The sequence below is a fragment of the Typopeltis vanoorti genome, chromosome 1 (assembly GCF_054136105.1).
Source record: "Typopeltis vanoorti isolate ZY-2024b chromosome 1, IOZ_Tvanoo_1.0, whole genome shotgun sequence".
Lineage (NCBI taxonomy): Eukaryota > Metazoa > Arthropoda > Arachnida > Uropygi > Thelyphonidae > Typopeltis > Typopeltis vanoorti.
Window position 1 is genome coordinate 82399616 of NC_143549.1, and position 27070 is coordinate 82426685.

The window sequence follows — 27070 nt, forward strand, 5'->3', positions numbered from 1 at the left end:
ATATCGTGTTTGGACTGTGTGTCAATTATGTGAATAAAATAATTAGAATAATAATAATAACAATACAAAGAAGAAGAAGAGAAGAAGGAGAAGAATCAAACATGAAATTAAACCCCAAGACATTCAATAATATCAGGTGTTTTAGTTGAAAGATGAATTTTATCTTCCAGTGTAAAACCACCACCATGATTTTTCGGAGGCCTGAAGTAGCTCAAAAAGTTAGTGTTTGGACCTTAGAACCAAGTTTTTAAATTATGTCAAAAATCACTTCAAATAATTAAAAGAAGTTCATCTAATTAAAATATATTAGATGAAATGAAAATAATTTTTTGCCAGCACATGGTACGTGATATACTATAATTTACAAGCTATCGCGGGCTGAGTCAACTGATACTGTATATATAAACAAACGAACAGAGTGGTGGTAAACAGAGCATGTTTATCGAGACATTTCGTCTTTACCATAAAATTTTAAGTAATTATTTTAAGTAGTTCATAATTTCAAATTTTAATTTATAATCTTTATACTGTTTGGCCTTTGTTTTTTTTTATTCCAAGTAATTTTAAATGCATTTTGCAAAATACTCAAGTACTTATCAGGTATGTTTTGTTTCGTTCATGACAAGTTATTTTTCGAATACTCGAAATTTGGAAAATCTTGCAAAAGCTTTTAAGTCATTTCAAATTTTGCTTGAATTGGTCTTTTTTTTTTTGTAGTAACAAAACTAACACTCAGAAATTATATATGTAGTATATATTGTCATCAATGCTGACCGATATTTCGTATACTGTGCTGGAGTTATTTGCGCACATTTTGGATATTTTGCAAAAGTATCACTACTGAAGAGAGCACTTTGAATTTCGTGCGTACATACCGCAGAAATTAGGGAATACCTCCGAATTGAACGGACATACAATGAATGAATCTCTGCGATATGTTTAGCACAGCTTTTAAATGATTTTGCTTACTCAGGAACGAAGAATAGAAGAGGGAATCTTCGCGCTGCAGTTGAAACAAGACATATGCAATTTCAAGTAATTATCGAGCAAAGAAGATTTTCTCTAATGACGAAGATCATCCTTCAGATGTTAGATCAACTTAGTTATTCCTCCAATTCAGAAGATATGTTTTTGCAGTAATAATTCTTGCTTTCTCATCCCTCAGGAAAGAGGAATCAGATCTGTCTTCAATAGTAGATAGATGTTTCTTTGCCTTGGAAAAAAGACAAATTCCATACAACGTGAAGATAGAGAGCCTTTTTTTAAATCTTATTTATTTTTTTTTCTGTGAATCCAGCCCAAAGTTTTAGACACCCCTTAGATTTAGAAACATAAATGAAATGAATATGCTGAGGTTAATTACAAATCATAATTTTATTTATTTCATCATAATATTTGTTACATCACTTTGCAAAATTAAAAAGTAACATTGAACAAGTAGCATTGCGATTGTTCAAATAACTAGTATCACTGCCTTGACTCTTGCTATCCAATACAGGTATACTTTGGTAATTTTCCTGCTACGAATCGCGGCCATTTCTTAATAATTGAGTAGATTCGATCCCCTGGACAAGTAGTACAAAATGCGTCACGATGCCCATGCAGTTGGTAGTTCTTGAGTATTGCACCCTTTAGAATTAAAATATATTTTAGCTCAGAGAGGTTTAGACAAAAAATACTTTAAGGAATATTCTATCCATAGTTACTTGTAAATTAAAAATATTATACGAGAGGGATCTGTAAAGTTCTGATAAACATCTAGAAAAAAAAACGATATTAAAACAACTGACATAACCACAATATCAGAACACAACACCTAGAACAAAAATATCATTTTTGTTCTTGGTGTTTATCAGAACTTTCCAGATCCCTTCCTTCATCTCGAATATATGGAATTGCAATTAGCCTTCTTTCAAATAACACCTAAAGCATTTAATATAAGATAACAACGGAGACGTTTCACATACTTACTTTCCGAACACCACATGCTATCAACTTCTTGGCTGCATTCAACATGGATTGACTTGGATTTTTGTTCTGGAAATTTCCAATGAATGAGATAGCAACCTGATCGTTGTATCTACGAGTATGAGTGCCGAATTTCTTCCAACCCCTTCCCTCATATACCCTACCATCCCCTCCTATGAGAAAATTGTACCCGATGTCATCCCAACCAAAAATGAAAGAAATATGAAATGTATTAATTTACAAGAAAAGTGAATATAAGATACAATTTTATTAGCAGTACAGAAAACGAACAATTTAGTGTATAGAATATATTTTATTAATAATATGTGAGTTAAACTACTATGCAACGTAATTTGGGTTCTCTTTAGTTAATTATTTCTCATCTTTCGAAATAATTCCTGAGAACTAAACAAATATGGCATCTGATTACATTGATTTGTTCAAATCATCTTTGTTCCTCTCGCCAATGCGTACAGAGTCCATGTGCAAGAAGGTCATTGGGCATAATATGCAAGCAAAGCGTGTGTACTGAAATTAGTGGTCCAACATAATTACCAAAGTTTATATCGACATAATATCACTCTTAATTTCTTATAGTGTAATAAAGAATTATGAAATTATTTCACAGTTTTACTTTGAAAAAAAAAAAAAAGAAGTCTAAAACATTCAGTGCGAAAACTGCTTATTACTCAGACAGCAAAATATATATCTGCTAGGACAAGTAGGCGTTAATTTTGTTTATGAAATGATCCGTCACAATACTCAGAGAAGTTATTTTACAACGGTTGATTTCTCTGTTTTATATTTACTGTCATTATTTTCCTTATCTATTTAGGAATTAATAAAACATTCTTTAAACTGTTTTAAATTCACTTTCAGGATATTAACGTAATCTGAGAAACACTTACGGCGATTGTTTTGATGATTTCTCTGAATTTTTTTAATTTCTTTTATACAACTGGCTTTGCTGGAACAAGATGCACCTGCAGTGTGGTGGATAAATAAGTGATTTGCCGCGTTCGTATTCTGAAGGGGTCGTTTAGAAGGCCTGGCACCCCATCCTCTACGACTAACTATTTCCACATCAGAACATCCTAGAAATATTCACGATATTTAAAGAATTAAACGAAGTATACCAACAAAATAACTGAATTTAGAAGAATAAATTATTCTCCATGTTCCATTATTATTCTTCCATCATTTCTTTATAGGTAAGTAAATTAAATTAAAAAAGTTCTTACCATTAGATTCGAGCACAAACAATGCAACTAAAGCCATTGAACACAGTGGAGAAATTAGGACTTTAGAAAACATTGCACCACTAAATTTATAAACAGATTAAAATTTTATCGAAATAGACTACAAAATTGAATTAGGTAGTGAGAAGCTCTTCTTCAGGGAATAGCGCAAGTTGAATGATTCCAAAAGATACTCGCGAGCATTTATATCCACTAGTTAGAATACTGAACAAAGAATGGCGTTTGTCACTCTGGTATGTCTAGCGAATGACATACGTATAAGCAATGATTGACGGTGAAATATTACGTTTTGTACATGAAACAGCTTTCTGAAACAATGAGAATTCCTCATTTATGGCGGATGTTTGTTGAGTTTACTTAAAATGCAAACCACATAGATCAGAAAAACCTCCTTTGTAAAACGCGACAGACATTGCTACACCTGTCACTGTTCTATTTATGTTTTATATTTTGTGTCATTATATTTTATCTATGCTTTATGATGAAATGCCATGTTTTGTAAATGACACAGTTTTTGAAACACTGGAAATGTCTCAGCGCCTTTCTTACTTTAGGAGACGGGATAGCTGCCAATTCAGATTATTTTTCTACTGAATACAGGAAATGCAGACGAAACTTTTATATGATTTTGATAGATGTAAATTTTTCTTCATCACCATAACTGCTTCCGATGTAATAATTGCCCATATTTCTACTCCTGCGTACTTTTCTTCGCTAAACGTTTCGCATATATTAATAAACTTTATAACTGTCCAACACATTTTATGAAAATATAAATTGACTTCAAACATATTTGATAATATGAAATGTGTTTGAATATAATATGTACTCTAAAGATAAAGATTTTTTTAACCTTAATTCGAAATCCTTTCAAAAATTTGTGGAGTCGTTTCAGTTTTTGTTTCATTTGACCTTCTTGTAAAGCTAAAATTACGAACATAAAGCATAATAGCCAGAAAATTTTGCAGTGAAATTTATCAAGAGGAAAAATGATGGTCCTGGCTATTTACTGTCGGAAGTAAAATTTTGATTGTAAATGAAATTTTAGAACAAATTAACGCTTCATATACCTTGGATGCTGTTATTATATATATATATATATATATATATATATATATATATATATATATATATAGAATTTCAGTTTTATAAAGATAACAGGAATGGTCAGTGATATTTTTAGATTTAGCTAGATTAAAATGCAAACAAGAAGAAGATTTTGTAAAGTTTTGACGTGATCTTCTATGTTGTAAGAAATTAAAATGTGAACAACAAAAACATCAGGAGAAGAAAATATTAGAAAGACCAGAAATAAAATTACTGTATTTATATGAAATACAAATACAAAAAAATTAAAAAAAAATGAATCGAACATACGAAAGAATAGACAACTCGAGACTGGCGAATATGATAATACTATGATGCGATCTAAAGAAAAGAGAAGTCAAGGATGATAAAGGAAAAAATGCAACGAAGCCATAAGATGCCACTGGACCTATATCCATGGTAGAATGATAATGATACAATGCAGAAAAGGCTAAGGTCTTCCTTACCCAATCTGCAAGGTTATTTTGTTGTTACTGTTAATAACAGAATAGACGTGTGGATGTGTCGTGCCTTTATAGAACATGAGATATCGTGTAAGTCATAAAATATTCATGGTCTTGATGTGTGCAGCATTGTATACCAACACTAACCCACTCCAATTCCCATCTGCTTAATTTTTTTTTTCTTTTATCTTGGATGAGATGTAATTTCTTAGCTTTCATCCGCGAAGCTTATTTGTAAGCTTATCTAAGGATGACACCAGTTAGCAATTATTTACCGGTTTGTTTACTGTATTGGGAAGCGATATCAAACCCATATGTTTAATAGATTTGATTTCCACTGCAGCCTGTAATTGGGAAATTCGCGCACGGCACGCGCGCGCACACACACGATAACTTGGAATGTCTTGATGCGTCGCTGAACTGGAAGCCTGAACGAATATATTGTGTTTCATTGCGTTGGTACGGTATTTTGGTGCATGTTTCTTGTTCATAGTATGTCCTTAGAGCTCTTTTCAGGCTATTGTAGTTTGTAAGGTTTCTGTATTCAAAAGGTAATTTGTTTATCATGTCTGGGATGTAGAAGTTTCGCGTGGCCTTTCCGTAGTGATTATTGTATTTATATGTGATATAATTAGTTGTCTGAGGTCTTGTTATATGGTATGTAATTCTGACTGTCCTGTAGTTGGCATCGAAATAATGTTTTATCAAAACTGCATAGTGACATAAATGTTTTGCTGTCAGTATTTTGTGTTATGACATTGCAATGTATATAAAGTCATTATTGTCTCTTTGTTCCCAAAAGATCAGTTTTACCATTTTGTATACTGTAGCGACATTAATCTATTTAGTTTGTAGGATGCACAGAAAGCATACGTTGTTGTAGCATATCTTAGTATATTTTGGCATAGTGCTTTGTATATTAGTGTTTTTAGGCGTATGGGAAGTATGTCTTTTAACCTCTAGAGTTTGTCAGTTATTGTTCGGAATTTGTTGTGTAGATGGTTTATGTGGCTATTCCAGTTCATATCTGCATCGAAGTAAATTCCAAGATATCGTATTGTTTCAACCTGAGTGATTGTAGTGGTTTACTGTTCTGTGTATTGTTTATGTTGGAGAGTGGATGTTGGATGGTTACATATTTGTTATTGACTGGTCGAGTCAGCGGATTTCTGAATATCATTAATTTTGTCTTATCTGAGTTTCGGTGTATAGAGTTTTTGGTGAGCCAGTCTGTCAACAGATTTATGTCATGTTGCATTTTTTGGGGCTATGCTTGTGTTATTATGGATGGATATTATAGCTGTTATCGCCTGCGGATTGGAAGATCTTACGTTTGAGAGGTAGCTGATTAATGTCGTGCGTGTAAATGTTGAATAGAATTCTGGAGAGTAGCTACCAGTAACCTGTGGAACTCCAAAGGTTACTGGTAGCTCTCTACTTCGGTTTGACCCGAAACATGTGATATGCTTTCTACTTTTGAAGGTAGTTTGTAAACCACCTGTGCAGAAGCCCATCTATTCCATCATGCCTCAACTTTTACAAGGTTTGATGTGTAAGTGTATCAAATGCTTTAGTTAGATCAATAAAGACTACCATGGCAATTTTGTTTTTGTCTAAGGCAGTATTAATTACGTCTGTAAAGTCTTCCAAGAGAGATATTGTTCCCATATTTTTCTGAAAACCATATTGTGTTTTGGAGATAATATGAAAGGTCTCTGTGTATGCTGTGAGTTTCTTTAGTACGAACAGCTCCATAATTTGATTGACAATTCGTAATGTTCCTATGGGTCTGTAATTGCTGATTAAATTTCTTTTTCCATGTTTGTATATGGGTGTGATTATGCCGGTCTTTAGCATACTTGGTATCTTTCCTGTTTTAAATATTTTGTTTATTAATTTTAGTAGGATAGGACCTAAGCTAGTTGCATGTTTCTTGATATCCTTAGGTCTTATACCAGCAATCCCTGGGCCTTTGTTTGGTTTGATTTGATGTATTGCAGAGAGAAGTTCTGCATCTTTTAAGGTTGGGAACCATAATATCTGTTTTGATTGTGGTCGAAGTGGAGGATCACGTTTTGTGATTGAGGGAATATTTCTGTGAAGTTCTTGGATGGAGTCTGCAAAGTATTGGTTAAAGTCATTTGCTAGTTGTTGGATAGGTTTTGCGTCCTTCATGAGACTGTGTTTTATGGTTTCAGATGCGGTGGTGTTGGGAGCACAATCTAGCATCTCGTTGATGAGATGCCATTTGTTTTTCATGTTGTTTTGTGCAGAGGTTAATTTGTCTCTGTAGTAGTTTCTTTATTGCATTTCTTATTTGTGCTGTAAGGTGATTACTTGTTATCTTATATTCAGTTTTTAAAGTGTGTTATTTGGATATCGCTTTAATTCTTTTCATAGAGCGTCCTTTCTGTGTATTTCTAGGATTAAGTTTTGTGTATTTCTAGGATTAAGTTTTGTGTTATCCAAGGATTTGGGGATTTTTTGAGCGAATTCTGATTTTCTTTGCAGCTTTCTTATATATTTCCTCCAGTGTGAGTTTAATGTTGTTGTATAAGATATCTGCTGAATCTGATGCAATGTGTTCTCAGTCGGTTTTTCTTATTATGTGGTTGACTATTTCTTTGTCTATTATTGTTTTGTGTCGCTTTTCATCTGTGGGGTATTGCATGGATATTGTCTTAGTGTGCAGTTTAGAGCCGTGAAGTAATGATTTGCTACTTTGCACTTTAGGACTGATGCAGTGTAACTGTTTGGTGGTGCTCGGATGTTTATATGATCTAGACAGGAGGCAGTGATAGTATTTCCGAATATTTCTTCTCTAGCACATGATGTTATTGTTGGTATTAGGTTATATATGGATAGCATGTCTAGGTATTGTACAGTGCTGTTCTGGTTTTCGTTTGCAATATTTATATTTATGCCACCGATTATCATTAGGTGTTCGGTTGAGCATATTTCTTGGCTTGAAAGCCAGCAATTGAGTTCGTGCAAGAATTTTATCATGTTTAAGTTTGGTGGCCTGTAAATAGCATTTAGTACTATGGAATGTTGTCTATTGGTGGTATTAGTGATTTCGAGGCAAAGGGTTTCAGCATGTGTAAACTGATAGGCCGTTTCTTTTGCTGTTAATTTATGTTTGATAAATATTAATATTCCACCCGCTCTTTTTTGTTTGGCGGCATGATCTATGTTATTGTAAGCCTGGAATTTGGAAAGCAGTCGCTTCATCATTAGTTATGAATACTTCTGTTAGGACCAATATATCAATAACACTGGTGTAATTCCTCAGATAAGCCTGTAACAATAGCAAATGTTTTCGGATGCTTCTGATGTTAATATGCAAGAATGAGAGTCCTCTCGCTTGTACTGTGTGTGTGTTGTTTCCAAGCATCAAGTGAGTCAAAAGTACAATTGCTGATGTATTCTGGTGTGCAACTATACGATGGTTCACATTCATTTTTTTTTTTTGAGGTGTGACATCTTTAATTATACTATTATTTGTTCTTATATTTTGTGTATATCTACTTTAATATCTCTTTATTGTTTATCTTTATTGATCTACCTTAAGTATTCCTTCTGCCTAGGATCTCCAGATATTTATTTGTTTAATAACTGCGCCCCCGAAGTTCCCCTATAGGCAAAAGAAAGCTTTCATACCCTAGTAGATCAAGCATTATCTATATTTTATCCTCTCCAAGGATTATTGCAGTCATGGCAAAATATTCGCTACCTATCTTAAATCACTTCTATACTTCGGGTTCCCGTTTCCAAGTCAGAATTGTGGTTTTGGGGATCAGTGCATTGCAAAAGATTGGATCTGACAACACTTTAAATAATAATAATAAACAAGTTTAATTACTGGTCTAATAATTGTACAAATTACATGAAAATACAAGTTTGATTCACAGAGGACTATCCCTTTATCTTGAATGATCATTTAAAATTTATTCCTAGTATATTCTCTCCCACTCACTTAATTAAATCTTTAATAAACCTATTTTTATATCACAACTATTAGAAAATTTCACATATATCATAGATTTCCTAGGTGTGCATACCAATTGTAATTTAGCTTCATTCAGGCATCATACGCACGTATACATATATATCTCTCAGAACCTTATTTTTTCCTTAAACACTTAGTAAAAACTCTGGTAATTACATTGGTACAATTTATGTCATCAAGTTCTAAACATTCCTACAATATCATAGCAGGTAAATTCTTCAACAACAAGAATTATCACAAGCACATATTTTAGTTGTCAAAAGAAATTCAATAGCCAAACTTCTTCCATGGGAAATTAACTGCGCTCATGTTTCATTCGTCAGTAATTACACACAGTTACGAGTAATGCTCACACAGTAAAAACTACCTCCTTAAGTTAAGTAACTTAACGTTCGTTAGGGAATTTTCACTTAATTCACAGACATTTAATGAAAAGATGGACTCACGTGGTTCTCCTCCTATCTTGCATGTGTCTTCCTTCCTTATTCCTTTTTCGGTGCTTGAGGGGTCTCTCCTCCGTTCCGTGTTTTGAAATCTTCCCCTGGGAGTCACAGGGCATCGATGAATAGTCTCGACAGCTAGCGGGATATAGGGTAAGCCTTCTGGCGTCTTGAACTGCTCGGCGAAGAATTGCGTAGGTCAGGGCGTGCACTTACTCAACAGAGCAGCAGAGCTTCGGGACCAATACGACAAGATTTCTCCTTGACTTATCGCCTCCGGATATCTTCGGCTGCAACTTGAGTGGCTCACGGTGGACGGATCTCCGTCTTCCCCTCCGGAACTAACGGCACCTCTCGATCTCTCGTGGACGGATCACCCCAGATAAAAAAAAAGAAGAATCCCTTTTCATCTCGGATCCAAATCTTTTAACCACCAGTCACCCTGCAGTTTGGATTAAGTTTTTGAACCCCTAATGTCCCCGTGCGAGTCTTGCACTTATGAAATCCCTGGATAATAACACGTGACTTAATGATTCTCGAATTTTCGCTGATAAAATCTTCCTTTTCCTCTTTACCTCCTTAATCCTGCCTACGGGACTTTCCTTTTGATTCACGCCGCGTCCTTTCAATACTGAACTTGAAGGTCACCTGCGGCGGGATTTGTAAACAATTTTCAAATTTGTTTGCCAAAGCTTTGGCGTTTCTCTTGGTTTCATTACCTCCACATCTCTTCTTGAGCAATGAGCGAGTTAATGGGTGTATTTCCACGGTAAAAGGTCGATGTTTTACATCATTTATATTTTGGGAACATCGAAATTTTCCAGAGGTCTTCTTTTTGAACTAATTTGGAGTCTTTTGTTTCACTCTGGCAGCCTATCTATGTCATCCGAGCTTTTCGAATTATATTAAGTAATTTCTTTATAACATTAACAAATAAACAAGCTACTACTTGACATATGTCTTTATTTGTTTAGATTAAAATAATTATTGTAAATAAATGACAGATATTCTTGTGAGATGAACTCTAGGGAAGAAAGCGTGAGAAGCTGTCTCACATGAATTGCATTATAAATTTAGTTAAACATTGAGATCTGCCATGTAAAAATAAATAAATAAATAAAAATAAAAATAATTCTCTGATAAAGTTTGATTTATTAACAAAATTAGTAAGCAAAGAACAATAATTACAAACCTTTCATCACGTTTTCAAGCGATTCAATTCATTCAGTAATATAGACTGACTTCTTTGCCGAAAGACAATAGAAGTTTGTAATCAAGTTTAGATTGAAATTTACAGTGATTCAAGAAGAGCGTTAAAGTTCGCAGTTCCTAATAAAGTTCTTGAATAACCCAATGAAAATTCCCAAGAATGTTAATCAAGGTTACATTACCGTTTCTTACTTTCTCTTTTAATAATGTCATATTTTAGATCGTATATGATTTACATTCAGTTTTTCTTAAGGTTTTTTGCAGAAAGAAAAATCTAAAAACTCCATTCATTTATTCTTGGATAAAAAAAAAAGACGTTCTCTCTTCACATACATTCCCTGATATATTTTCATTAGTTTCATCACTTGCTTACGTAGATAAAGGAGTGCACATGTAATAAAATTCGATTTTTGTTTAATAATGAATGTGTGATATACCAGTCAGATTCTGGTAAACACAGGTGACTATGGTCAGTAAACATTATTCATAGTTAAAGTTAGCCTTTTGAAACGAAACACTATTAGCGTTTTGAAATAAACCCTTTCTTTGAACTAATTATGAATTATCTTGTAAAACAACTTAGTAACTATTATTTACTTACTAAATAGTACAGCCTCGTTCGTTCGGAAAAGCTTTTACAAACATTCAATTTTCATGATGGAATGGAATCCCCAGCATTGGTGATAAACAAGCAGTCGATGACATTCACCGACTGAATTACCGAGTTGAATTTATTCGTTTCGTTCAAAAGCTTCTTTAGAGCAGTTGTACCAAAGAAGGCGTATCATTAGGCCTTCATCTGGAAAGACATGAATGCGAATTCAATGTAAGTTGCGAAGAACCTTCATAAGGGAGTTTTAAGTAAGCGTTGACTTCCGAGGTGAAAATGAATTTTTTAGTAGAAAGAAGCAAGAATACAGCCGGAGAAAACTCTGAATTCATAGACATACTTACAACATAACTGTAGTTGCTTGACCTTACATATGAAATCATCAGTTCTTCGTCAATACGTGTATTTATTTCTCAGGTTTAGCTGAACGGTTTTGTTTTCGGTGAAACTAACAAAACGTGTCGAGTTATCTCCATTTTGATTTCAACCATACAATTTCAATGGCAAAATTAGGCACACGAAAATTATCTACAGTGCTGATAGAAACAGCTTTATGTTGAATTGCTGCGATATTGACAGACGTCATTATAAAAGGATGCATCCATTTTATCATTGCTTCCGAACCTTTCCTTACTTGTTATGTTGCTGATTATTATTGATAAATAATGTTTGCAATTATATAATATTATAAGAAAGGTTAGCATCATATACGTGTCATTAAATGTAATATAGTATATACACGTGTGTATACAACTGAGTCGGTGACTGACTGAGACTTTTCAGACTGCGTTGAGAAATTTACTTCTCTTGGTGTTTGAGTAATGCATGATAATGAGAGAAAAGTAACAAAAGTTGAAATTATAATAATTTATATTAATAAATTCGCAAAAATAAAAATTGCTTGCGATGACCGTGAGTCAAACGTAATTCTTGAAAGGCAGTTATGCTAACCTCTATACTTCCATCGCACATGCCACAGTTCCTGTTACTTACTTTGGAATCATAGTGCTTTGTTCAAATTCTTACAAAAATGATTTCACTAAAGCAAGTCAATGACCTGAAACACTTCATCATTAATATATCAGTTTTGCTATATAAGTACAACTGCGCTGTAGTTGTACGTTAATAGACTGAATGAACGTTAATTTGAGTGATTTTATTTCTCCAAATTGCCAAAGTATTGAAAGCAAGATAATGTACTTTGCTTATATAGATTTCGATAGAGCACTTAATCTCTTAAAAATTAGACAAATTGCTGTATATCCAATATTCAAAATTCGGAAAGCCTAAGCACAAAACTGACTGATATCAAAAAGACATAATTAAAAATCCTTTCATCTTTGAGATTAGTAGGTTAAATAAGACCATTCTCACTGTTTTCACAAAATCAAACAAATTTAATTACACTAAAACTGTGAATCCCAATAACGTAAGGGCAAACTCATGGAGACTAACTACAAATATATTATTATTATTATATGGATAGAACTAACACGAGTGATAAATATGTGTTGAATTTTTCCTATCGACCAATATTAATGTACTTTGCACTTGAAAATAATCTAAATATCAGTATGTCAAAGTAGTGTCAGTCTCATTCTCAAAGTAGTGTCGATAATGATTTACCTATCCAATACTTAGCTTACTGTTTACACCAATTCTTGCAATTAATAAATATATTAATGCTAAGGACTTCTCCATATGACTGAGTTAAAACTGTATGAACAAAAATGCATGAATCTGACGTAAGGAGCAGTGTTTGTTACTGCTATCTTTGCACTGAAACTATGACTGATCAAATTATATTATTAACAATATAGTTTTCTATCAAGACAATTCACTCTTACATTTAGATTAGGCATGGAATGACTGTTATTAGCCCTTTAGAAATCACACTTTTATTTAGAAAAGTATTCGTTATATGGATTTTCGTATTACACTAAGAACTAACACTATATTTGGAAAACGTATCACTTGTTTATCGCATTAACATTGTTGAAAACCACAGGAACATTTACGAGATTCATCCGATCCAGAACTTGTGTATTTTGTTTAGTCTTCCTCCTCAAATCGTAACCATTTCTTGAAGAAGAAGAAGAAGAAGAAAAAGATGATGATGATGATGATGATGATACTAGATACATTTCGATATGAGGATGGTTGATCGGGACAAAATTTCAGGGACATGTCACTCAAATGGAAGTAAGAATGTTATGATTCCATTGTGTAAGGCTTTGATCAGATCGCATGTGGATTACTATGCACAGGTTTCATCACCTAGTTTTCAAAAATATAGAAAATACTGGGAGGTCCCACAGATGATTGAATAAGCTGGTCTGTGGTATCTGGAATGTTGAGTGTGAAGTCAGATTGAGCGAATGCAATTTTCAGAATCTTGTGGATAGGAGAAGTGGGGGGAACAAGAATGTAGACATATAAGTTGTCTCCATCATAATTCTTCATGGACTAGGTGTAGATACGGTTAGATCAAGTGGCAATCAAATGGCAATGGAAAGATTGCCAACAAACCAACTACTCGGAGAGTGCTGGGTGATTGGAATGCATTGTCTGAGAGTGTTGAGAGCGCGGAGACAGTGAATGCATTTAAGGCGTGGTATCATGAACTGGGTGGGTAAGTGTGAGAGAGAGAGAGAGAGAGAGGGGGAGGGGAGCCTCCTGCGATGTCTTTTGACTCCATGAAGGTCTGATGATGTGATGATGATGATAAATATGTAATGCAATAATGAAATGCAGAAAATTGAAATGAAAAAAGAATTAGACAAAGTGATTCATTTAGTCATCTACTGCTCCATATTTTAATGGATGAAATAATAACAGAAGTAGAAGATAAGAAATATTTTAAATGAAATAAAAATTTATCATAAAATAGAAAATGTAATATAAATCTGATCTGATATGCATATGATGGAGTAATCGTAGCTGATACAGAAGAAAATTCACTTCTCTTTGTAAATTATGCTCAAAAGGAAGAATAAAAATCTAAATATCGTAACTAAGAATTATAATAAAGCCAGTTTTAACTTATGGATCTGATATAAGAGCGGAAATAGTTAAGATCGTATTTAACATTATTACAGAAATGAAATCTCTTAGGAAAATTGTTCCAAAAACAGAATTTCATCGAAATGAAGCCGAAATGAAGCCTATTGGCTCTTTATATTTAAGTAACTTAATGGTTGCACCTGTTTGACAACTCGTATAGCAGAGTATATAAGTTCTTTTCGCTATACTCTTTGGTATCTATTTGGTCTAGCTACTCACTAATGAAGCCTCAAGAAAGGCTAAAACCGGTGAGGGGCTATTATGAGTTCGCTCTCTTAAGGTTTTTGCATTAAGGGAGTAATTTGAGTCTCCGGGGAAAGTGTTTTCCGGAAAGGCCCGGTGAGGGGCTTTGTCGGTGAATGCTTTCTTCAGAATATGAGCGGTTCTGCTTGGTGGTGGTAGGTGGAAGGCCATCACTGAGTGGAGTCAACGCCGAGATGGACGGTCTTTAGCCCACAATTGAGTGGCCTAGTGATCGTCCGAATTTTTAGAGACGGCTTTACTTATTCATAAGGCTGAAACCGGTCTGGGCAGTGACCTCCCACCATAATGTAATAACAGCATACATTTCCTAGGAAATGTGTTTTTACATTATGGAAAATACCAAGAATAGCGATCAGAACTTCACCACATTTGCTGCGAGTTTCCCGAGATTGTACTAGGATTACTTGCATTAGCTCACGCTAGTGGTCGCAGATACTTTTATAGTTTACTATATTCGGCATGAAACTCTCTGATTCCAATCTTTGAGTTTCTTATTCGGTTTTAAAACAATGTGGGATTTAATATCCCCTTAATTTAAATAATGTTTATATCGCCGAAATGAAGCCTATTGGCTCTTTATATTTAAGTAACAGAATTTCATAAAATCACAAATGAAGAAATGTGTTCTTACAGCCGGAAAATCCATAGATATCAAACAGGAAAAGGAACGCCTAAAGCATGTTATCAGAATGCAAAGAGAAAGAATAAGTAGACGAATAGAAAAAAATAGCAAGAAAGTACTAATGGACCATTTGGAAGACCACGAAAATGATAGAACTTTCGATTACAATAATCATTATCGCAATAGGTGTAAGATCGGGGGCTGGGGATTAAAAAGAAGAATGTTATGTAGGAATATTATCCAAGGAGCATGATAATTAAAATATGTTAATGCATGTATCATGAGCATTTGCATAAAATGCTAATATTTAATGTTACGGCTGACGTAAAGTTGCTTATATACATTACTTGAACAGAACTCAACGGACAGCATAGTGTGAGGAACAAAAAAAGCCATGGCGTCCACCTTAATAAGATGTAGGATCTCCATTCGCTGCGATGACTGCAGCAATCCTACATACTTGACACAAGTGTACGATAGCAATCAATTGGAATTTTGGATCATTCTTCCAGAGGCATGTAACAAAGTCAGAGGCATGTAACAAAGTGGGGAGGACGCCTCTTGACATTATCTGACACTCCAGTTCATCCAACAGATGTTCAATATAGATAAGATCAGGGCTCTATGGAGGCCACTCAAGAATGATGATATTCATGTCCATAAACGGCGCAGTTACAACAGCAGCAGCCTTATGACATTGTCTTACTGAAAGCGACAATGGCCAGTTCCGTAGAAACGCCACAAAGTAGGAAGCATTACTTTTCCCAGAATGTTTAGATATCTCCCGCAGTTCAATGTTTGTGGCACCACAAACACAAGTCCGAGGTCAAATCAGGAAAAATAGAACCATACTGTCACATCTCCGAATTTCATAGTTGGGGTTACGCATTTTGGTAAGAGAGGTTCACTGGACATCTGCCACACTCGTCCATCAGCTTGATAAAGGGCATCGCGTGATTCGTCGCTCCATAAAACATTCCAAACTTCCATGTCCCACTGTACACGTTCTCTGCACCACTGAAGACGAGGTTGCATGCTGTTTCGTATATTATGGGGTTTGCTTATTGCGGTTCTAATTATTCTTTCACTGGAAACCCATGTTGTTAGCCTCGGTTCTGAATGTTTTGGGCAAATTCGTGTTCCAGTCGATGCCCGGAACTCCGCATTCAACGTGTTGGCCGACGAATGGTGGTGTTTACATAGTATCCTTTGTAGCACGTTACGGTTACGTAGGGTGAGTGTGATGAGTAGTGCATTGCAGGGAGCATTTTGCAGGTGACTCCCTGCGCTTCCATCTGAGTATGGTATCACTGATTGTTGACTTGGTATGGCCCAATTTTTCAACAATTTACCGAGCAGATAGGCCTGAAACATGACATCAAATCACAACCTCTCTTTCAAACTCCGTCAGGTCCCTTATTGCAGCTATTTCACCCCCTGACACAGTTGCAGTGACTTCGTAGCATTATATTCCTTCATTTATACCTGATACAAACACGTTTCAAGATGCACCTTGCCCATGGGGAGTGCTTTGATTTCTTTCACAGCAGTATATGTATATGTAATGTAACTCTTATACTACAAAAGTGTTTTTATACACTTTTGTATATAAAAGCATATCTGGAAAAGTACATTCATAACATGGGTAAGCAAAGTATTTTTTCCCTATGTTATTAATGTTTTATATATTTTTTGCATTTACATTTCATTTGTACATAGTCCGGAAACCACACTCTGGAGACCAAACACGGAAATTTTTAAGCCACTTTATGCTTCAAATAAACCAGGAAGTGGTATTTTGCTGGGTATTGAAATTCATCTCTCGCCTAATGACAATCACAAACATCCATGCCCATAGCGGGATTCGAACCCGCAGCATATGTTTACTGGAGGATATATATATATATACAGGGTGTTCGGGATAAATTTGACATATTTATAATTAATTATATTTTTCCGTAAGTTACATGTATTAACACACACTTCTCTTCATTTAAAAGTTTGGACCCTTCTTCATTCATATACAAGATGTCAGAAAGGATGGATAGCTGGAACCCACCTGAATCATGGAAGAGAATAACTTGTATCATGATGATTCGTGCCCGCCATCAAAATAAGGATATTACGACTGCTGCCCAATGCTCCCTGAATACAGTAAAAACAATCAGGCATGAACTAGAGACTTGCAATGGTGACTACGAGGATGTAGCAAGAAGAAAGATCCCTAGCAGACGATCTGATTGCGTTCGTACAGCAGAATTCCTCGCAAATCTGCAGGAACAGGTGTTGAAGAACCCTGGCATTGGAATTCGGGCTTTGTTCGTGGAGTTGCTAACTGTAGTCAAGCCCTGGATAACAAGGGTAGCCAATGGTAGGCCGTATGTATGGCAGCAGGATTCGGCCCCTTGCCACACCTCTGGGAAAAGTCAAAAATGGTTGTCTGAAAATTTCTACGACTTCACCAGTCCAAATGTTTGGCCTCCAAACTCCCCAGACCTTAACCCCATGGATTATTTTGTATGGGGCGCAGTTGAAAAAGACACCACTCGCACTTCCAGTAATACGAAAGCCCAGTTAATGGATAAAATTAAAACAGTTTTTGCGGCCCTTCCCAGGGAGACTGTAGCATCAGCTTGTTCGAGGTTCCGAAGCAGAATTGAAGCTGTGATCGATGCTAATGGTGGTTATTTTGAGTAAATCTTGTTGATAGTATTGTAATTAACTCTGCCTGTAATGTTTTTTTGTCAATTCATTAAATTTAATAGATACAAAGAAGATTTTCTTTTTCCTTACGAAACTGTCAAATTTATCCCGAACACCCTGTATATATAATCCTTTCAAAATGTTGAGATCACTCCTGTTATTTAACAATCGGCAATTCCATATCATTTGGCATCATTCGTTTAATGGTTAAAGTCAATGATAATGAAGTTGTGATAATGATATTATGTTAAATCATAAATATGTTTGATTTAACATAATGCTATTATGTTAAATCAAATTTAATGATCGGCATGCAAGGGACGGCATCGGATGGGCTCCAAAAAGATATTATTGCAGTGTACTGATCGAAGGGTGGCAATAACCAGGAAACTGTCAACACTGCAGTTAAGGTATTTCAAGAGTGACAGGATATTGTACACAACAGCAGACCATCGGCGTGGAGTAACCGCTGTTGGACCAGCAGTTTTCTCCACGTCGATTGATTATCTCTCCTTGTGCGAATCTAGAATGAAAACTGTGGAAAACAGCTCACAATGGGATTCAACTAGACCGCAACGGACACCGTTTCCCAGATCACAAACCAGCATAAATCACTCTTCCGTATGCGCTTCTAAAGTGGCATCCCAATGAAAGATACTCTTGCTTATGCCTAAATCATCTACGGATATGTCTACTGTTTTACATCCGAGGAAAAGCTGTTTTTTTTTCGAATGAATGACATTTCCAGATAATGACTTTTCCAAACCAACAACTCCAGTAACTTTTCCAGATACATGGATGGTAGGTGAAGGTTTACTTAAGCGAAAATCTTGTGAAAGGAATCATCCCGATGTCATGGTCCACTGGAAACGTTACTCTATGGAAATGTGTTTTCTGGGAAATTTTCTGGGACACTGCTACCCACAGACATAGTAGAAGATTACAAATTTTTTACATTATTCGGATTACACACTAACGATGTGATTATTTAGAAATCATAGGTTTATTAAGTTCACATAAATGTTTTCGTTACATGATTTCTCACACCTAATAAAGTAATATTATTTGGCATGTAGTTTTGTGAGATTTGAGTATTTCAAATAACAGTTTCATTGACTCATGTTATCCAGAACAGGTATATTTTGGTAATCTTCCTGCTTTAAATCGCGGCCATTTCTTGATGACTGCGTAGAGTCTGTTCCCTGGACAAGCAGTACAAGATGCGTCACGATGCCCATGCAGTTGGTAGGTCTTGGTTATTGCGCCCTATAGGAGTAAAAAGAAAGATACTTTTAGCTCACAGAAGTTAAAATGAAGTATTTTAAAACGTATTCTATCAATAGGTATTTCTAATAATAATAATAATAATAATAATAATAATAATAATAATAATAATAATAATAATAATAATACCCCGAAGGAACACGGCCTTATCGAGAGCGTAGGGCTTGCGTGCTTTAGTGATGTTGAGAGCTATTCTGGAATTAGCATAGCTGCTGCCCTGTTGGCAGCTATGCTACTGAGGAGCCAGACTAACTGGCTGCTCAATAGCATAGAACCATGGAACACTGTTAGTCTGGTCAGACCTAACAGTGTTCCATTCCCAATCTTAATGGTGAAACGTAAGAAGCGATCCATACTGGATCAGTCGACGCCCCGGTCATTAAGAACTGCGTCAGATGTTGGGGATCCTGGGCATCAGGTGGCAAGTGGGTTACAGAACCCAGTTCTCCTTACTGAGCAATCAGGGCAGGAAGCTGAAACGCGACTGGAAGAAACCAAACGTAAAGAATGAACTGTAGGGAAAACAGAGAAGTTATGAAATGTTTTTACAGATCAACCCACCCCAGAAAAACGAGGTTTTATAAAGCGTATGCATTTAATTTGGAAACAAAAAATCCCAGAATCTGCAATAACAGAACAAAGACTTGTGGACCAAAAGAATTCATTTTCCGTAACAAAATATTTACTGAACTTGAGCTGCAAGAGTTACATAATAAACCAACTCCAGTAACAGCAGATCATCAGGAGGTAGCAATAGCAGACTTTGGAATTCAATTCAGTAAGCATCAAGCTGACGAAATTCCTCAGAATGTTTTGACAGAAGTGCAGTGAAAAATGAAGTCAGAGATATTGGAACATATGAACTCCATAAACGACCGCATAAGACTACAACCATTAAAAGCTTTACATAAATCTAAACTAAAATAGCTCCTCTTAGACGCAAATTCTGTGATTAAAACCATCACAACCAACAGTATAAATGAAACAAATCAGCTCCTATACAGCTCAGTCTATATCATTACAGTGAAGCTTGGTTGCAAACTGCAAGAGCAAAAGCCGAGGATGAAACAATCTGCACCATGAAAAATCCGGTTGGAACGAAAAGTCAGCAAACTTCGAGCTGATATCTGAGCAAATTAAAGAGTTTTAAAGACGGACGGATGAAAATTAATGACGTCAAAAACAAATTGATTAGAATATATAATTTGCCCAACAAAACAATTGCTGAAGTTACCGAAGAGCTAAAACAAAGAATTGCAACGACTGCACAGAAAATTAAAAGATATGAAGCAAGAATAATCCATTGTGTACAAAATATGCAATTTCGACGAAACCAACGTTAGTTCTTTCAGTCTCTCCAGAGAAATACAAATGCAAACCATCATTCACCAGGAAAAGAAGAAACACTCACATTTGGAAGTCAATCTGGGATAATCCTATCGAACACAATAAAGATGCCTCATGGATTAAGGAAATACAGTCAGAAATGAAACAAAAACAAATGCAAAATGTCATTATCACTAAAGAAATGGTCAGTGCTCAAACTAGAAAATTAAAAAACTGGAGTGCACCTGGCAAAGACGAACTACATGCCATTCGATCATGTAGACTGGTTAACACATCTAACCAGTCTACATGATCGAATGGCAGAACAATTTAATTATTTGTTGCAGTCATGCTCAGTGGAAGACTGGATGATATCTGGACGCACTTTTCTCTTCATGAAGGTTAAGGGTGCAGACCCAAGTAACTATCGTCCAATAACATGCGTACCAACTGTTCACTGCAATCATAGCAAATTCCATATACCACTACTTATCAGAAAATCAGATTTATCCGATTGAACAAAAAAGCAATTTTCAAAAATCTAGAGAAACAAAAGACCAGATGCTTATTAATAAAATGATTCTCAGAAATTCAAAAAGACGAAAAACTAACTTAAACATGGCATAGATAGACTACAAGAAAGCTTTCGATTCCCTCCCACACTCCTGGATCCTAAAATCACTAAAAATATTTTGAATTAGCAAAAACACATGTTCGTTTCTGGCTGTTGCTATAAAATCATGGAAAAATAGTGAATAATGAACGATTCGGAGATATTAGCATTAAACTTGGAAATTTCCAAGGTGATTCCATGTCACCATTGCTCTTCAACATTTCTTTGATACCTTTTTGTATGAATCTGAACAAACCGTGGATATGAAATTCCTAAATGTAATATTAAAATTTTCCATCTGTTGTATATGGATGACTTGAAGTTATATGAAAAATCTGCTCAGCAAATAAACTCTTTACTGAACACAGTTCATATTTTCAGTCAGGACATCAAAAAGGAATTTGGTTTAGATAAATGCTCAATTTTGTGTATTAAACGAGGAAAAATTCATGACATTAGCGATTTTAATTTTGATCAAGAGAAATATATAAAAGCAATTTCAGCTGACGAACACTATAAATACCTAGAAATATTAGAAGCCAGTGATATTCTTCTCTCGAAAGTTAAACAACAGGCAGCATCAGAATACACCAAAAGAGTTAGAAATATTCCGAAAGCAAAACTAAATGGAGTAAACACAAATAGAGCAATGAATTCTTGGGCTATACGGGTGATTCGATACACAGCTGGCATGATAGATTGGACAAAAGAAGACCTGGACAAACTGGACCGGAAATTTAGAAAATTAATGACTATGCATCATGCATTACATCCACGAAGTGATGTTGACCGGTTGTACCTACCAAGCAAAATAAGTGGACGGGGTCTGCTGCAAGTGAGACAGACTGTGGAAGAAGAAGAAGAAGAAATTAGTTTAAACAGTTACATCGACAATAGCTCTGAGCCAATGCTTTAAGCAATTACACAAGCGGGCCTTCCAAAAGCAACAGGAAAAGATCAGATTACAAAAAGAAACAGCAAAACAACCGATACATGCGCTGGAAAAATAAACCCTTGCATGGCCAATTTCTTCGAGATACTGAGGACAAAATTGACGTGAACAAGACGTGGCAATGGCTACAGTATGGATATATTAAAAAAAGAAACAGAAGCATTTATTCTAGCAGCTCAAGAACAAACATTACAAACTAATGCAATAAAAGCAACAATTTTGAAAATCGATAATAACAGCAAATGCAGATTATGCGATCAGAAAGATGAGACTAGAACATTTGATTAGTGCCTGCAGAAAGATAGCTCAAACTGACTATAAATACCGCCATGATCAAGTGGCCAAAATAGTTCATTGGCATGTATGCAAAAAATATGGCTTTCCTACTTCTGATAATTGGTAGCAGCATCAAATAGAGACAGTATTGGAAAACGAAACAGCAAACTTTCTCTGTGACTTTAGAATACAATCTAATCGGCATTTGGAACACAATAGACCTGACATCACAATTATCGAACATTGACAGGTTTGGATTATAGATATCGCAGTACCAAATGATGACAACATTAACAACAAAGAACTGGAAAAAAATTACTAAATATCGACATCTGGCAATCGAAGTAGGCCTGCTGTGACTTAAACACACCAAACAGTCATCCCAATAGTTATCGGTGCACTTGATGCAATTTCAAAGAAGCTATCCAACTATTTACAGCAATTAAACATCAACGAAGTGACCCCATATGAACAAAAAAAAACAAAAAAAAAACAGCATTACTTAGAATAGCCGAAATTTTACGACGCTACCTGACGGACTATTCTTAGATTCTTGGGTGGAATCTGAATTTCTCCGTATCACCAGTCACATTGTTGTTTAAATGATATCTTGTTTTGACTGTGTATCAATTATGCGAATAAAATAATGTATGAAACTATCTAAACCAGAGGTCGGCAACGCAGTGCCCGCGGTGAATTTTTAGTGCGCCCTCAGAGAAATTATTGTAAACTGCTTTGGTGCTCGCAGCGGTAATTTTGCAGCGTAGATCGCAGTATATCTGAGAGATACATTCATTACTAGTATGTGCTAAAATGCAAGAAAACATGAAGAAAAAACACTGCAAATATAATACACGATGGTACAAATTAAGTGAATATGGGATCCAACATTATTTCATAACCGAATATAGAAACTAAAAGTTTCGGCGGATGCAAGCATAAGTAGTTCCTAATGGGCAACTCGTAGTAAAGGTGGAGCAAGCTCCATTCCTCTTTCCTTAGTATTTTACATAAATGTAAAGCACACATCTTGCAGAGGTCAGCAACCTTTTTAATATGAAGACCGCAATAAAAATTTGAAAATTACGGACGACTCATGACATAGGCATTTTTTCTCTCATTTCAGGCTTAGAATTCTATGATTAGTTGTTTTTGAGAAAAACGAGATTTCAAATTTTAACATTATTTCATTTACCTCGCTTTTACAACATATTTTTGTAACATATGAATGAATATAAAATACCATAAAAAATAAAAATAAAAAATGAGTACAAAAAGAATATTCATGTTAACAATTAGCATGTATCTGTCAGATCAGATGCGAGCGCCTTGCTTTATCAATCATAATGGCAAATGTATTTGTTTATTATGCAATAATAGTGCGGCTATTTCTAAAAAAAAAGTAATATAGAAAGACATTTCAAAACCATTCATGCCAATTATAAATTTAAGTTTATTTATTTAAATCAGGAGGAGTCGAAACCAGCTCCCCCGAGCTTCATGGCGCCCGCAGATTGCGCCCTTCATATTAAAAAGGTTGTCGACCACTGATCTAAACCTTCACTTATAAGAATCCTTCGAATAATATCTAAAACATTCAATATAGGATAACAACGAAGAGATTACACATACTTTCTGAACACCACATGCTATCAACCTCTTGGCTGCATTCAACATTGCTTGACTTGGATTTTTGTTCTGGAAGTTTCCCATGAATGAGATCGCCATTCCATCTGTGTTGTAGTTAATGGTGTGAGCCCCGACTTTCTTCCAACCCCTTCCCTCGTATGCCCTACCATCCCCTCCTATGAGGAAGCTGTATCCGATGTCAGACCAACCTAAAATGAAAGAAACGTGAAATGTATTAATTAATTGCTGTGCAATACAAGAATATGATATATATTGTATTTCATTTTTTGAATAACATATTCTCATTAACTGCATGCACTAAAGAATTATACATTTTAACATAGTTAGAGCTTTATAAACATAAAGACATACATAAATATACTTGGGCAGCAAGAGGATGGAAATCAATATTAGATTACTTCATATTAAATGAAAAGATATCAAACTTTTCACGAGATGTTAGAGTTCACAGAGGATATGAAATAAGCACTGACCACTTCCTTGTTAAAATAAAATTAAGATTACCACCTAAATGGCTATAAGTAACAAGAACAGAAAGAAAAATTGAAACATTTGTTTATAAAACTAGACTATTGAATGACACAAATGTACAATGGCTATATGAACAAAGAATTAACCAATATCTAGATAAAATAAAACAAAATGAAGAAATAGAAATAGAATGGCTTAATATAAAAACGATACTAAATGCAGCAGCAAATGAAAGCTTAGGAAAGACCAAAAAATTCAATAAAAGAAAAAACTGAAGATCTGGGATGGTACAATCAAAGAAATAATTAAAAAGAAAAAAGAAGCCTATCACAAATGGTTAAGCAGTAAAAGATTAGAAGATGAAATAGAATTTAAAAGAATAAGAGCCATAGCTAAAAGAGAAGTCAGAAAAAGACATAGAGAATCATGGAATAAATTTGTTTCTAATTTAGAACATGATTTATATAAAATAAGACCCAATGTATATAAGATTTTGAAACACCTAAATGCAGATACCAAAGAAAACATAAAATTAAACACTGAATTGAAATTAGAAGAATTTCTAAATTACTACACAGAACTATGGACAGACAAATATTTTAAAAAAGACAACTGGCAAACAATTAACGAAAATGAAAAGGAAATAACTGAAGAAGAATTAGAAACAGCCTGAAAGAAACAAGAAACGGAAAATCACCTGTAGAAAAGATAAGCTAGGTTCAGAACTATATAAATATGCAGGAACAAGATTCAAAGGAAGACTCTTATTATTTTTAAATAAAATTTACTCAACTGGTATCCCCCAATAGAATGGAAAAAAGAAATTATGATTCCTATCTTTAAGAAAGGTAATAGAGATGACCCTAAAAACTATAGAGGTATCTGTATACTAAATTCCTGTTACAAAATATATAGCAGATTCTTAAATAACAAACTAATGAAATATTCCGAAAACTTTATTCTTGAAGTACAGAATGGAATTAGAAAAGGACGATCATGTATAGACCCGGCCTTTTGCCTATAATTAATAATAGAGAAAAGAAGAGAATATTAGAAACACATATTGCATTATTGACTTTGAAAAAGCATTTGACAAAGTTAAAAGAAACATATTATTTAACACATTAAAAGAAAGACAAATACCAAATAATATCCTAAAAGCTATCACAAGTATATATGAAAATAATCAAATACAAATAAGATTAAATGACAAGCTATCATATACGAGAGAGATAAACCAAGAGGTCCGGCAGGGATGTCCCCTCTCAGCAACTCTTTTTAATCTACTTAAATGAAATATTAATAAAATGGAATAAAAATTTACTTCAATTAATTAAACTTTCTCCTACAGTAAACGTAAACACTCTCCTCTTTGCCGACGACCAAATAATAATTACAAATTCTGAAGATAACTTACAGAAAGCTATTTTAAATCTAAATGAGATGTCCAAAGATTATGGTATGATAATATCAACGGAAAAATCAAAAACTATGGCCTTTAAAGGACAAGATCCAGCAAGAACTAAAATAGTAATAGATAACAAGATCTTAATACAGGTGAATTCATTTAACTACCTAGGATGTATGATCACTTATGAAAATGAAAAAGATATAAACATAAAAATTGCAAAATATTTAAAAATAACAGGAGTAAGTAATTAACTCTATATTTAAACCAAACCTAGTTCAAAAACAAACCAGGCTAAAAGTATACAATACATTAGCCCTACCGGTCTTAATGTATGGAAGCGAAATCTGGACAATAAAACAAAAAGACAAACAAAGATTAACAACAGGAGAAATGAAGTTTATGAGAAAAACTGCAAAGTATACCCTATTTGATCACAAAAGAAATGAAGAAATTATGAAAGAATTAAACCAAGAACCAGTAATAGAAAAATTAAAAAATATAAACATAAATGGATGGAACACGTTCAAAGAATGAAAACAGAAAGTTACCAAAACAAGCCTTAAAATACAAGCCATTAGGAAAAAGAAAACCAGGATGTCCTCTTAAACGATTCAACGATGACTTCTACGGCCGGAACAGGCCATGCTAGGCCTGAATCCTTGATATGCATGATGACGATGATGATGATGATATTCTAGTTTTGGTTTTGTTAATTTGGAATTAGTAAAACGTTCATTAACACTTTTCAGTTAATCTTAGACATCAGTATAACCTGAGAAAGAGACTTACCGCGATTGTTTTGATGAAATCTCTGAGTGCTTTTCATTACGTTTATACAACTGGCTTTACTGGAACAAGCTGCTCCTGCAGTGTGGTGGATAAATACGTGTTTGGCCTGTCCTGTATTCCGAAGTGATCCTCTTGTACGACTGGCACCCCATCCTCTACGACTAACTACTTCCACGCCGGGACATCCTAAAAATATTTACAATATTAAAAGAATTAAACGAAGTATATACCAACAAAATGACTGAATTTATAAGAATAAGATATTCTCCATATTCCATTATTATTCTTTCATCATTTGTTTATAGGTTAGCATCACTTTATACTAGCGTGTCGTGTAAAGTTAATAAAAAACTTTTTACCATTAGATTCGAGCACAAACATTGCAACTAAAGCCATTGAACACAGTGGAGAAATTACGACTTTATAAAACATTGTGCAACTAAATTTATAAGTAGATTAAAATGAAAGATAATATCAAAATCGACTGCAAAAATTGAATTAAGTAGTGAGAAGCTCTTCTTAAGGAATAGTGCAAGTTGAATGATTCCAAAAGATTCTCGGGAGCATTTATACGTCCTACTTTGAATACTGAACAAACAAT

General features: G+C 34.6%; 2 protein-coding genes across 2 annotated transcripts; both read right to left on the minus strand.

The window, feature by feature from the left end:
- Positions 1-1485: 1485 nt before the first annotated feature.
- Positions 1486-3246, minus strand: LOC150110150 (peptidoglycan-recognition protein SC2-like). The gene is made up of 4 exons (XM_090390535.1): positions 3210-3246; positions 2877-3062; positions 1972-2174; positions 1486-1629 (listed from the first exon to the last, which is right to left on the minus strand). Exons 1-4 carry the CDS (start codon positions 3244-3246, stop codon positions 1486-1488), a joined length of 570 nt encoding a protein of 189 aa, XP_090246661.1.
- A 15573-nt stretch (positions 3247-18819) lies between these two features.
- LOC150110151 (peptidoglycan-recognition protein SC2-like) lies at positions 18820-26939 on the minus strand. The gene is made up of 4 exons (XM_090390664.1): positions 26829-26939; positions 26470-26655; positions 23781-23986; positions 18820-18963 (listed from the first exon to the last, which is right to left on the minus strand). The coding sequence occupies exons 1-4, from the start codon at positions 26899-26901 to the stop codon at positions 18820-18822; spliced, it is 609 nt and encodes a 202-aa protein (XP_090246790.1). The 5' UTR covers positions 26902-26939.
- Between the last annotated feature and the right edge of the window lie 131 nt (positions 26940-27070).

Bases quoted from the DNA above. Each gene is read 5' to 3' on its own strand.
- LOC150110151 (XM_090390664.1), bottom strand. From the start codon at position 26,901: ATGTTTTATAAAGTCGTAATTTCTCCACTGTGTTCAATGGCTTTAGTT. The intron at 23,987-26,469 runs GTAAGTCTCTTT...CTTTCATTTTAG, and splicing joins ATTTCATCAAAACAATCGCG to GTTGGTCTGACATCGGATAC. The intron at 18,964-23,780 runs GTATGTGTAATC...TTACTCCTATAG, and splicing joins TAGCATGTGGTGTTCAGAAA to GGCGCAATAACCAAGACCTA.
- LOC150110150 (XM_090390535.1), bottom strand. From the start codon at position 3,246: ATGGCTTTAGTTGCATTGTTTGTGCTCGAATCTAATG. The intron at 2,175-2,876 runs GTAAGTGTTTCT...CTTTCATTTTTG, and splicing joins AAATCATCAAAACAATCGCC to GTTGGGATGACATCGGGTAC. The intron at 1,630-1,971 runs GTAAGTATGTGA...TTAATTCTAAAG, and splicing joins TAGCATGTGGTGTTCGGAAA to GGTGCAATACTCAAGAACTA.